General features: G+C 44.5%; 1 protein-coding gene across 1 annotated transcript; it reads left to right on the top strand.

Annotated features, from left to right (window-relative positions):
* The first annotated feature begins 853 nt into the window (after positions 1-853).
* On the top strand, positions 854-5701 carry si:dkey-266f7.9 (uncharacterized protein LOC100006223 homolog). Its single transcript, XM_048229978.1, is given in 5 exon segments — positions 854-1005; positions 1823-1885; positions 3332-3787; positions 3789-3870; positions 5110-5701. Coding segments are annotated over 4 exon segments (867 nt in total). The 5' UTR covers positions 854-1005; positions 1823-1844; the 3' UTR covers positions 5398-5701.
* Positions 5702-14228: the final 8527 nt, after the last annotated feature.

Raw genomic sequence — 14228 nt, 5'->3', positions numbered from 1 at the left:
TTATGTGCAAACGCTAACGCTAAGGCTGGATTATACACTTCCCTGCTCATTATGTCTGACAGGTTATTTAGGGGCCCTTTACACGGCAGAAGAGAATCAATGTGGGAGGCGTTTAAGGCCCGCAGTAAATCACAAAACATCATTACAGTGACTTGCCGGTGAAACGCGGAGCGCATGCAGACCAGAAAACTGCTGACGCTGACAGCGCGGTTAACATATCATCGTGTGTAAATTCCTGTCACATTTTCATCACTGTAACCGTAAGGGGTGCGACTGTTTACGCGGGCGAAGACGTTGTAAAAAAAAAAAGAGAATGTTGCTGTGTATTTACTGCCATGAGGTGTAATAATAAAAGGCGTTGCTTACTCTTCGTGTAAACAAATAGTTACCTAAGTTTGCTCAATTTCTCAGGCTGTTTTTAGCTTGCAGCTGCAACCGGTGCGTGCTGAAGGACAGAAGGCATTTTCCCAAACCAAATATTTTCCATTTCATATCACTCTTTAGTAGGGATCAGATTCTTTTGGCTGACTATATTTAGACACAGCTGTTGGAGATATTTGAACTTCCTATGAAATACTAAGCATGTATGGTACTGACTTCAAATTGGTTTAAATTTGTTAGTATTCACTAACAAGTGTTAAGACAACAATCCCAAACCACTCACTATAATGGATGTGGCTTGAGTTCAAACACTCAAGTCCAAATAGACCAAGAGCTGCACATTTTGTAATGGTCTACCCCCTGAAACGCACTCTGCTGCAGTGGTTAAAATATGACTAAAAATACACTGAACTCCTCAAACAAGGGGGTCAAGTGCTATCAGTTTTCCCACCACAAGCTCCAACCTTCTGAAGTCAACAGCTGGCAGCATGGAGGTAGCAGGTATGTAGCCCATAAAAACAGGTGTTGAAGCACCACTGGGGTGTGCCAAGACCTGACAGTAGTGTCCCTTTCACACCGGTTTCCACAGGCAGTGCTGTGGCAGCTCTCTGACCCCAGATTAGGGTAAGTGACGGTTTTTTAATGTAATTGTCTTGCCTGGGATTTCTGAACTCATGTTAGCATAGCAGTCAGGTAGCGACCGGGCAAAGGCACACATTCGCCATGTTCCTGTTTCGTCATGTTTTTTGTTTTTTTTCAGAGTTGATGTCAGGGATGTGCACTTTGCTCTTTGGGGGCAACAAGAAATGTTTGTGGTTTTTGCAGAGGGGGGTCAGCAATGGGGGTAAACATTCCTTCACAGGCATTCCAGCTCTCCATCAATGTGTATGTGCGCTAGGGAGTGTGCCCTGCTTCTCGCTGGTTTTTTTAATAACACAAGGGGCCAAAAAGTCTGCGTTCGAACACAGGCTGTTCGGCTGATCCCAGGCTGACAGCATTTGTAGTTCAGTGGCATGGAGTGCAGGGTTTGCGCGCACTCAGCCGGAGACAAACAATTGCAGTTGTGTTAGTCCAGAATGAGCACGGCATTGACAAAGGCCTCACTGAAACAATTGGAATGTGCTGGAGTGTTGAGAACAACAGAGGAGGAAAAAAAACATCAGCAAGAAATAACAATCTGTTTTGCCTTTACTGTGTTACTTAAGTCTATTTAACTCTATTTAACATTTAGCTTTCCTTATGTTTTGTAGCATGGTAGCCTATGATAATTATTATTATGTTTTTTTGTGTGTTTTAGTATTATGAAATTGTTTCATACCCATAGTGACAGGCCAACTATTGGTTGGTTGTCTGCTATGGCCATTTTTCTGAAGTAGCAGTGAATTTGTAACATTAACCTGAAGAGACCTTAAGTAATTTCTGAAATATTTTCCCTTTGGAGATCCCTTTGACACATCTCAGAAATGAACATACAACTGCTCTTGATGGAGACTATTTTGCTATGGTAAGATCCTCACAATAACCTCTCGCATCCACCCACTCCACACATTTTCCATATTCCTCCCAATGTTGCTTTTGCTATAATAAAACCCCACAGATTTATTGACTTTTATTTTACGAGAGAAGACATTGTTTTTTGTCTAGCGAGTCTCATGTGTAATTTCCTTGCATTTGTCACCTGTGTTCTTGGCTCTGAGTGAAATCAACTTGCTCACTCATTCGCTCCCCCACCTTAAGAGCAGCCCAGACTCACACTGATCACAATTGCGCTGTTCTCCGGGCGGCCTCTGTGCCAGCTGCTCTTAGCACTGGCCGATCGAGGCCCTGGGTCGGCTGCCAGCGCGCTAATGGTGTGGCAGCTGGCGCTTCGGTGGCGCTGGCACTGTCGCCCGACCCCGCTGCCCTCCTGCCGTGTACCTGGCACTGTGTTTGGGGCTCGGGGTGCTATTATGTTCTGTCTGACCTTTGACCTCTCTATACCCTCGACCAGCCCTGCTGTGGCTACTAGTCTGGTCACGCTGTGCTGCGTAAGTGTCCTGTGTCTTTGGCTGCCGCTCTATTATCACGATGACAGACATAGCTTCGCCTTCTTAGTCTTAGTCTCACCTTCTGTATGCGATTTCCCCTCCCCCTATAGGCTCTTTCAACTGCATAATCAAACGTGTGTTACTAGGGCCCTATTTCCCGTGGCACAGAACACAATATTGAGCTGGTAACTTGACGACAATGAAGAGCATTAAAATCTGGTTCACTTTCATGTCAGTAGGCTATCTGTATTTCTGTTGGTTTTGAATGTTGCAAACGGAAAACCCTCTACAAACTCTCTAGAAACACTCTAGAAAGAGATTGAAAGGGTCTATAAAGTCCAATAGCCTTTGCTTTCTATATGTGATTTTCCTCCCAATGTGTCTTTGATGCCCTTTATGTGCCTCATTTATCAAATGATTTATCTGTCCACCAAATTCAAGGTCACGTGCTTGAATGTTGAGTGTTGCGTGTTTTCCTCCATCCTGTTATTCACATATCCTGTCTAGAGCTGCTCCGCTCCTATTTATAATAATCTGCCATTTTGTTTTGTTCTGTCCTATTATGTCATGTTCTCTTCTGTAACACTTCATTACAGAGATCTTTTGTGTCGTGTCTGTGTGTGTGCCTGAGTTGTCCTTCACAATAATGCTCCTAATGTCAATTCTTTCATTTCATTTTCACTAATGCCCTATTTCAATATACTGCTGTATCAAGCACTATTCTTCGGCTTATTTTTGAATAATTTTGTAATTCTGTAATTTTAAAGCTACACTCTGTGATGGCCTGCTTTTATCCTTAATAACATGTTATGTGTTAACCCATGTGTTTATATTTAATAATATAATGAAAGTGTTGACCCATCTGTGGTGTTCTATGTCCGGTGCCCTCTCCTCGGTGCCCCGTCACTTCCTGGTCCATCTAGGTTGCTAAGCGTCAGTAGTGGCGCACTCCAGCGCCCGGACTACGACGACACGTCCACCCCTGAGTTCCTGACCCCTTCCTGGATGGCGGACATCCCCAGCAGCCGTCCGCTCTCCGAGGTCACCATGCCGGGCACGCACAACACCATGGCACTGTACGGCGGCGGCCTGGCCGAGTGCCAGTCCTGGTCGCTAGCGCAGCAGCTGCACGCCGGCGTCCGCTTCCTGGACGTGCGCGTGCGCCACGTGGGCGGCAATCTGACCATCCACCACGGCATCTCCTACCAGTACGCGCACTTCGGCGACGTCCTGCAGGGCGTGGACGCCTTCCTCAAGGAGCACCCCAGCGAGACGGTGCTCATGCGTCTGCGCGAGGAGCTTAGCGAGACGGGGGACATCTACGCCGCCGTGGTGCGCTACATCCAGACCTACGCCCGCTGGGACCTGTTCTGGAACCTGTTCTGGAACAAAGCTCATCGCCCTGCAGAACTGCCCCCCATGCATGCTCTACTCTTCACTGTTTATCGCAGATGACTGGCAGGTACTCGCCAACATTCACATTTACATTTACATCTATTCATTGTTTTACATATATCCATTCAGAATCCAAACGAAAGCATCCCGGGCACTTTACTTGCCCTGGGACATGGCACTGTCATGAACGTTACAAATCATTTTATGACACTGTTTTAAGTCGACATTCGATGACTGGGTTAGGTTTAGGTTAGGATTAGGGTTAGGTTTCAACATTCACATTGTCACAAGTTTACATCTATTCATGCACATAAGGCCATTTTCACATGACTAACATTCATTCCAAACCTTTATATCCAAAAGACAGAACGAGCAAAATAAAAGTCAGCATTGCAGCATTTTTGTTCCAAACCTCTTACCTGATCAAGTAAAGTAAATCAAGTCTCAAGTAAAGTGTTACCAGCATCCCTATGCAGAGCAGAGGAGATCTTATGTAACAAGAAATATTACAATAATAAATAGTATTACCAAATGACTATGAGTGCAGGAGAATAAGCACTAGTCATGTGTATCGAAGGAGTACGGTAGGTGCATGGATTGTTAGAAGTGTTAGGAGAACGTTTAGGAGAACACGCAGAAGTAAAAAAAAAACTGAATTTCTTCACTCCTTCACAACTTTTCAACATACTGATCTATATTTACTCAACAAAAGTCTAATTCTTTGACAACAGTTACATAACGTATGCCTTCTCTATGCAAGGAAATGTTTTGGATCAAGTGTCAGTCAACACTATTCCTCTCTGGCCAAGATCTGTTTTGTAAAATATAGAGCAGACACTGTGACCTTAAGCAGGAGCGTTTTCTCCAGCAGGTGTGACATTTAAAATGAATCAAACGGTTTTGATTGAAAATGTTTTTTGATGTTGTATTAAAATATTAAAAAGAGAAGTGCATATAATAAGTTCCATGACTCTTCAGATTCTTAATATGAACGTGCATGACTGCCTTTTAACCGAGTTAGTGGATTGTACTGGCTTGTACTGGCGACAGATGGCCGTTTCAGTCTGGCAGGTCATTTGTTAGCTTAAACCAAGAGGTTCCACTTTCATTACCACAGCATACACACACACATACACACACACTCACGCACACATTCACACACACACACACACACTCAAACACCCAGACATGCACACACACAAAGAGTGTGCCATATGACTTGGTCTATTGAGTTGTGTAAATTTGTTTTAGATCAAAGCATCTGGTCAATGCAAATGTCCCCCCTTGTCCCTGTGGTCTGCTCCAGGTGCCATCTCTGGATTACGTCCCACAGAAGTGGAAGAGCGTGTACACGCACCTGGAGAGGGCCCAGGTGGACGAGAAGTCGCGCATGTACCTCACCTACTCTAGCGGAGCCAGCATCCGAGCCTGGCCCTACGCGCTGGCCCGCCGGGTCAACCCGCTCCTCTACGAGTTCCTGACGGCCCGCGTTGGCACGCCGCGCCGCTTCGGCATCATCACCATGGACTTCCCTGGTGCCCAGATGTGCCGCACCATCATCAGCTTCAACTGGGCCTCCAGAACAGCGGCGTAGAGACTCAATACACAAGTCTGTCTGTGCCAGTGTGCTAATGTGCCAACCGTCCACAGGGGTAGGGCGGAGTGGGATGGGATGAGTTGGGTTGGGTTGTGTGTATGTGTGTCGGGGGCGGTCACTGGGACCATGCACCATGGTCTGTCACACCTAATCAGGCCTCGGCCTTCCACGGCCAATCAGAAATCACGGTCTGTCAGATTCAATCAGACGTCAGGATCTGTCACGTTCCGTCAGACATTACAATATGTCACGGCGAATCAGAAATCATTCTCACAGAAATAAAAAAAAAAAGCCCTCACAGGCTGCCACTCAGTTGTCAAGAGTGTGGGGTGTGTTCATTTCTCTTCTCCAGGCTGAAATTTGGGGAAATCCCAGATGGACTGCATACATTAGGAGAATAGTCTGCGGCCACACCGTCCACACAGGGATAGCCGTCCGAGAAATATCTCAGAGAGTCTTTTATAGCAATTACAAGAACCCTGCTTTGTAATAAAGAACCTATTTCCTTCAGAGCTGAAAAGCACAATTGGTTACACTTTACTTGACAGTGTCGACATAACAGTGAAATGACACTGTCATGAACGTGTCATGAACAAGTCATAAACTTTTATGACATAACACTTCTGTTATTAAGTGACATTCGTTTTTTGTCATAAATTAGGATTAGGGTTAGGTTTAGGTTTAGGGTTAGGATTAGGGTTAGGTTTCATGTGTCATGACATTGTCAGGTCGATACTGTCAAGTAAAGTGGGTAAAACTTTACTTGACTGGTAAGTTCATAACACATTCATAGCAGCTGTCATAAACTGCACATAAGGCATTCATGACTCATGAGACATGACTCAACATTCATACCAAACCTTTCATAAATGTGGAAGACAGAACGACGACAACAAGTTAGGATTAGGGTTAGGTTTAGAGTTAGGTTTAGAGGTTAGGGTTAGGTTTCATATGTCATGACAGCGTCATGTGTTCATGACAGTGTCATGTCACTCTTATGTCGATACTGTCAAGTAAAGTGTCAGCGCACAAATTATTTCATAGCCAAATTCTTTCATCACCTGTTATTTCACAGCCAAAGGTCATGAATTATTACCTGCTTTGGAGACACTTTCACATCACTTTATGTGTAACATTTACTCTGCAAGAGTATTCAGCTGGGTTCTGGAGTCAAATCTGAGGTCGTTAATCATCGCAGTGTGCAAGGTAAGGCTTGGAGTCCAAGGCTCATATAAATTCCCTCTAGGAAAAGAGTGTGAATCTGCGTCTAGTCATTACGTTGGTGGAGTGAAGTTCTTTTCCTTTCCTTGTTTTTGCCTGGCCTCATTCTTTGAGTGGTTAACTGTTGATTGGAGTGTCTTTTTGGGGGCAGCATATCTGAGCTTATCAGATGCGATACATCAAATCTTTGCTCTGCCATGTCCTGACAGACACTGCTTTTTTTCTGGGATTCAAAGCTGGGCCCCAAACTCGTTGAGCCATCTCGAAAGATGGGGGCGCGTGTCAAAAAGAAAAAAGGGTGGGGGGCTGGGTCTTACACTGGAGGGCTGGAGGGGGACGGGGCGATCAGCATGATTTCCATCGCCACTCTGTGATCACCGGTGATGAACCGAGGAAGGTCACACAAAATAGTCTTTCGCCAAGAGAGGGAAAAAAAATCTGTGGCGAGAGAGAAGTTTTGGAACAATCAAGGGAATGAAAGAAACCAGGGCACACAAGATCGGCCACTTATTCACACTCTGCTACAGTCAGCCAAAGGCCTCGCAAATGCATGCCAATTACCGCCATCAGGAGTCCCAGCACCTACAGTTAGAACAATTCCATGCCATTTGCACTGAATCGAATCAGCGGATATCCTGAATGCATCTTGATGACGGGTAATTGACACAGTAGGACGTGAATGGTTCTCTACTGTGCCACTAGAAAGAGAACAGAACAGAAGATTGGACGGAAGGGATAAATTAGGACTTTAGAGCGAAAGATTTGGGTTTGTATTCCGTCGTGTCAAAGGGAGACAGCAGATGAACCTTCACAAATGGTCTGTGATGGACTTTGTTGGTTAGACCGGCACAAATGCAGAGCAGCATTTCACAACAGTGTAATCAGCGTTGATGAGGGGTCAGCTTCCTGTAGGCCTATCCATCAGTAATGACCACAGCTGTTAATTGTTGAGTATGCATCAGTTTCAACAGCTGTTACGATAGTCGAACACATTTGCTTTTAATTATTAGTCCTTTTAGAGTGAACAGAATTCTTCAGCATCCTCTGATCAGCAGCTATGACTGCATCAGCTCTGAAAATATTTTTGTTGAGCGTCTTTGCATTCATCATGGTGCTCAAGGTTACGCAGAGAGTCTGTTGAGCTGAGTCTGTTGACTTGATTACAAGCATTTCTGAGAAGATGAGTCAGCTTACAACCTTTGACTCTGAGAGAGTTTAGAGAGGCCCCATGCGCCTTAACCACAACATCTACAGTACAGCTTCCACCAACTCCCACAACCCCATCCTTAAGATAACAAAAAACACCAGGGGATGGTTTTTGGTAAATAACAAGCTAGTATTGCACTCCAACACACCCACGTATGTAGTTTGTGAAATATATTGGGAAAAAACTGGGCTCTATCTTCTTTTTTTCTACTACTGTTGTCAAAGGTGGATGCCTCTGCTGACTGCCAGGGAAGACAAAGATGCAGAGAGCATCAGGGGTTGTTTGTTGTTGTCGGATTGAATCTCATTTGAATCGCAGGCTAGAATGACAGTTCCTATGCCTCCAGAGACATTGAGAGGTGTGTTGCAATCAAATGTGTAGCGAAGGTTGAGAGAGCTGGAGCGGGGGGGGGGCAAAAAGGAACAGGAAGAGAGAGGGAGAAGTGGGACCCAAAAAGGTGTCGAGAGAAAGAGCGAGAGACACAAAATGGAGGAATAGAATGGGTGGGGAAAAAAGAAATCGAGAAATGGAAGAGCGAGAACAATAAAAGTGAGAGAAGCAGATGTATCTTAGGGCAGAATTGGCTTGCAGTTGAATAGGGGGACAAAGGGAGTATGGAGAGAGAGAAAGAGAGAAAAGAGCAGGAGAGAAGAGAGGAGGGCAGATTGGGAATCATAAAAACAGAGAAGCGCATTTATAAACACGTCTCTATAGTAACCAGCTGGTAATTTGGCTGGTGGGAGCGGGAGGGGGAGTGATGGAGAGGGAGAGAGGGAGCAGCGTTTACCAGCGCCTCAAGAGCCAAACCTGCTATTACAGATGGAGTGAGAGAGAGAGAGAGAGAGAGAGACAGAGAGAGAGAGAGAGAGAGAGAGAGAGAGAAGAGATGTGGAGAGATAGATGGAAGGACAGACAGAAAGGGAAAGTCAAAGAAAACAATATTGTGATGAGGGTAAATTAAAGTGAAAAGAGGGGGATGAAGGGAGATTTATGGAAGGAAACCATGAGAAAGAGAGGAGTGGTGAGAGAAAATGAGAGAGGGAGAGGAAGAGAGAGAGAGAGAAAGTTAGTTCCAGAGAGGGAAAAGAATGAGACTAAAGGGAATAGTAATATGGAGTGAATGACATGAACAGGGAGTTGTAGTTGGACACCATGATAGAGAGATACAGAAAGGATTGGAGGAGTGAGAGAACGAAAAGATTGGAAAGCAGCTAGACCTAAAGAGAGACACACAGGAGGGAAAAGGAATGAAGCCCATGGAATAGAGGGGAGGGGAGAAGGAGTTTCAAGGGGAAATGTGGAGAAGAGAGGAGAGGAATCAAACAAATTGTAACCATTTACCAGTGCTGGCAGCCCTGCCATGCCAAGAGAGCTTATTTAATTCAGAACACCAAGTCTGCCTTGAGAGACAGAAGAGGAGAAGCTAGAAGAGAACATGGGGAACGTGCATGCAACCAGCTGACAGGAAAAGAACACAATGTAAAATGGCATTGAAAAAGACGCCTGGGTTGTGATCACATTTGTGGTATGGCACCTTTTCAGCGGGAAATTAAAGCAAGGCATTATCTAATCTGCCCATTTCTTTCCCAGGGCTCTCTCTTCTCTCTTTTTTCTCTCTCTCTCTCTGTCTCTCTCTTTTTTTCTTTTTCTCTCTCTCTTTTCTCTGTCTCTCTCTCACTCTTTTTTCTCTCTCTGTCTCTCTCTCTCATTCTCCTCTCATGATAATGCTCCGGGTCCTGTGGCTGATTTGATTAGATCTCCTATTTTGTTCCCTGACGACAACAGCGATGCACTGCCCCCACACCACCACACACACACACACACACACACACACACACACACCCCTCCATGCTCCAACACTGTGTACAGTCGCAAGCTTTTTTTTTCCCCAAGGCAGAGCCTCAGATAATGGTGGTGGGGAACTCAGAGACATAGAGCTACAGAAAAGAGAGAAAAAATAAGAGTGAGAGAGATGCAGAGAGAGAGAGAAAATGAGAGGGAGAGAGATGATGCGTTTGCATTGCTTGAGGAGGGAAGGCCCCAGTCGAGGCTCCTGTTTTCCCCTTCAGCTGGAAGATGAGCCATTCTCTAATTCACTTTTCAATTTCGCTCCTGATCTTTGCCGTGTCTGAGGCCATTATTGACCTGGACTAATGGCCTATTGCTTGTAATGTGGGCCTTGTGTGTGTGATGTGTCTGTGTGTGTGTGGGGGAGAAGGGGCTCTTGAGGTGTGTGTGTGTGTATGAAAGAGAGAGAGAGAGAGAAGAGATGTGGAGAGATAGATGGAAGGACAGACAGAAAGGGAAAGTCAAAGAAAACAATATTGTGATGAGGGTAAATTAAAGTGAAAAAGAGGGGATGAAGGAGATTTATGGAAGGAAACCATGAGAAAGAGAGGAGTGGTGAGAGAAAATGAGAGGGAGAGGGAAGAGAGAGAGAGAGAGAAAGTTAGTTCCAGAGAGGGAAAAAGAATGAGACTAAAGGAATAGTAATATGGAGTGAATGACATGAACAGGGAGTTGTAGTTGGACACCATGATAGAGAGATACAGAAAGGATTGGAGGGAGTGAGAGAACGAAAGATTGGAAAGCAGCTAGACCGTAAGAGAGACACAGGAGGGAAAAGGGAATGAAGCCACGGAATAGAGAGGAGGGAGAAAAGGAGTTTCAAGGGGAATGTGGAGAAGAGAGGAGAGGAATCAAACAAATTGTAACCATTTACCAGTGCTGGCAGCCCTGCCATGCCAAGAGAGCTTATTTAATTCAGAACGCAAGTCTGCCTTGAGAGACAGAAGAGAGGGAGAGCTAGAAAGAGAACGCGGGGAACGTGCATGCAACCAGCTGACAGGAAAAAGAACACAATGTAAATGGCATTGAAAAGACGCCTGGGTTGTGATCACATTTCGCGGCGCGGCACCTTTTTCAGCGGGAAATTAAAGCAAGGCATTATCTAATCGCCCCATTTCTTTCCCAGGGCTCTCTCTTCTCTCTTTTTTTCTCTCTCTCTCTTACTCTCTTTTTTTTCTCTCTCTCTCTTTCTCTGTCTCTCTCTCCTTTTTTCTCTGTCTCTCTCTCTTCTCTCTCATGATAATAATGTCCGGGTCCTGTGGCTGATTTGATTAGATCTCCTATTTTGTTCCCTGACGACAACAGCGGCGATACTGCCCCCCACACACACACACACACACACACACACACACACACACACACACCCCTCCAATGCTCCAACACTGTGTACAGTCGCAAGCTTTTTTTCCCCAAGAGCGAGAGCTCAGATAATGGTGGAGGGGGGAACTCCAGAGACGCAGAGCTACAGAAAAGAGAGAGAGAAAAAAATAAGAGTGAGAGAGAGATGCAGAGAGAGAGAGAAAATGAGAGAGGGAGAGAGAGATGATGCGTGCTTGCATTGCTTGAGAGGGAAGGCCCCAGTCGAGCTCCTGTTTTTCCCCTTCAGCTGGAAGATGAGCCTCACATTCTCTAATTCACTTTTCAATTTCGCTCCTGATCTTTGCCGTGTCTGAGGCCGTATTGACCTGGACTAATGGCCTATTGCTTGTAATGTGGGCCTTGTGTGTGTATGTGTGTCTGTGTGTGTGTGGGGAGAAGGGGCTCTTGAGGTGTGTGTGTGTGTATGAAAGAGAGAGAGAGAGAGAGATGTGGACATGATCTGTGATATGATGTTCTCTAATCGTATCTAATGTCGGTTGTGTATGTGTGTGTATGTGTGTGTGTGTGTGTACGTGTGCGTGTGTGTGTGCGTGCGTGTGGTGTGTGTGTGCGTATGTGTGTGTGTACGTAAGTGTGTGTGTGTGCGTGTGTGTGTGTGGTGTGTGTGTGTGCGTATGTGTGTGTGTACGTAAGTGTGTGTGTGTGCGTGTGTGTGTGTGCGTGTGTGTGCATACGTGTGCGTGTGTGTGCGTATGTGTGTGTGTCACTCTGGTCACCACCCCCAGGTGTGTATGTCCCCACTGTTCCCCTATCCACCAGTCACCCCCAGGTGTTCCTCTGAGTCTACTGTGCCTGTGTGAAGACACAACCAAGTCTAACACAACCAAGTCTAACACTTTACTGGATGCCTCTATCATAAGTCAAGTATAAGCTAAACTATAAGCTAAACTAACCACAGCACACAGAATTGAATCACTTTATGGTTTGCTCTCAATATGAAGTCATTGAATGCAGTGTGACGTGGTTAGTTTTTCATTTATGCTACCAACCAGCACCTGATTCTTGACTGAGCAGGGGCAGCAGATGTCATATCCTGTCATAAGTTGTTATGACAGTCCATTGTCAGCCAGAATGGGAACCACAGGTTCCAATATGTCTGGCTAGTTACAACAACTTCTTGTGGCATTTGATGTTACCGTTTAGATTTTTACAGCTGTCAAGACAGTCTCTGAAAATGCTTCAAACTGTATCACTTGATGCTCTGTACAGTCGTCATGACTGCTGACTGGATATGGAACATGGAATAGTACATAATATGTGTATCAGTATAAGTAGCCATGAGGTTACTTCTAGCATACAGCTGATTGGCCGACAGAACAAAAGAGCACTAATGGTCACGCCCAATTCAAACGCTGGTTTACTTCCTGAAACTCAACCATTTTCAAAGACAAAATATACACTTTTAAAGCAACCAATGCTGTTATCTGAAACATAGAATTGCTTCTTTAGGACTTCAACTTGCACAAAAAAACGAAAATAACTTCAAAAATAACTTTCAAATAATTTTGAAAAAAAAAAAAACTTCAAAGTCGTTTTTCGCGACTTGCGCCTGGTTTTCCCACGCCTGGTCACATATATTATAACAAGGTTATGTCATTCTTATGACAGAAGGTTCATGTGAAATGTTACTTGATGAATAGTGTGCCGAGGTATTCTGAGGTAAGGGTGGTATGAACTAGCCTGGTAAACCGAAGTCATTCACAAAGTGAATACAGTCTGGACACTCACGATTGGGAAATCATTTGGAATCATTGGTCCAGCCTAACCATTAAGCAGGGATTCATGAGGTTTCTTCCTGCTTCGCCTAAACTTTACAAACTGACATAAACAGCATTGGCAGTCAGGAAACAATGTATGTGGGCCTACATTTGTTGTAAATAATGTTATGACCTAGGGTAAGCCACAACAAAAGAGGGAGTCGAGAGGTTGGATCTTTAACTAAAATATGGATTTATTAACCAAACTAACCAAATAACAAACAAACAGTGTGAGGTGGGTCAAAGTCAGTCATCAGTAATGCATGGATGTTGTGTGTTTGCAATGTGTCTGAGTGCAGTGTTGCATGTCCAAAACCCAAAGTAAGAATGGCCCTGCTCAGGGGAGAGGAAGCAGTCCTCTTATCAGGACTCCAGTGTACAGGTGCAGCTCATCAGCTTGTTAAGTCCTGAGCACACCTGAAAACAAGTAATCAATACGCAGAAGGCCTAACAGGCCGTCACAATAAATGTACACATTTTTCCAACTGCAGTTTTTGATGTTTGCAGGCGTTGCTTCTACCATTTATTACAATCAGTTTCGGTTTCGTCATCCCCTCTCGTCATTGATTGGCCTGACATTTTTTTTTTTTTTTTGTCTGAGGGAAACGTTACTGAACTATCGTAAGTATCTCCTTGAAAGGAGATCTATGTGGGCACAGGCAGGTTAGGCATGAATTGCATTATCAGTATCTTGGGTGTTTGCATGATTTTATTTTGTGAGGTGGTGTTTCAGAATGTCCAAGTCAATTACCATTTTAAGGCACATCAGACTCGTTGGTTTGATACATGAGGGAGACCACACATGGATAAAGTATAAAAAAATCTATTAGAGTAAATAAGTATATTGAAAATATGAAATGCAGTCAGGATAAGTGTGATGGTCTATCTATCTATCTATCTTTTTATCTATCTGTCTATCTATCTATCTTTCTTTCTTTCTTTCTATCTATCTATCTATCTATCTATTTATCTTTTCATCCATCCACCTATCCATCTATCTAGTTTTCTAGTTGTTCAACTCCTAATATTTGAACTCCTCAGAGGCAATACTGTAAATCGATAACATTACATTATCTAGCAGATGTCTAGTCTCCATTTTACATGTGTTCCAGATAGACAATGGCAGAATCACAGCAGCATCATGAAGGCTTTTTTATGTTTCCTTGTAGTCTGTCTGTGCCTCGAGTTGTGAGAGTGAATTATGTTTTGCTGTGTTATGGCACCGGAGGTGCTTCTGATGGAGGTAACGAGGCTATCTAACTGTGGAGCTGTCAACACATCAGGATTGATTAGATGCACGTGTCTTAGGCCGGAAGGCTGTCTAAGATGTCTGCCATCGGTGGCATTTAGCTAAAAATTCAACAGTGCATGCAGATTCCTCTCATGTATGATCAATCGACCTGCAGTGTGTATGT

This window comes from Alosa alosa, chromosome 20 (genome assembly GCF_017589495.1).
Source record: "Alosa alosa isolate M-15738 ecotype Scorff River chromosome 20, AALO_Geno_1.1, whole genome shotgun sequence".
NCBI classification, from domain to species: Eukaryota; Metazoa; Chordata; class Actinopteri; order Clupeiformes; family Clupeidae; genus Alosa; species Alosa alosa.
This window is presented reverse-complemented; position numbering and strand designations above follow the sequence as displayed.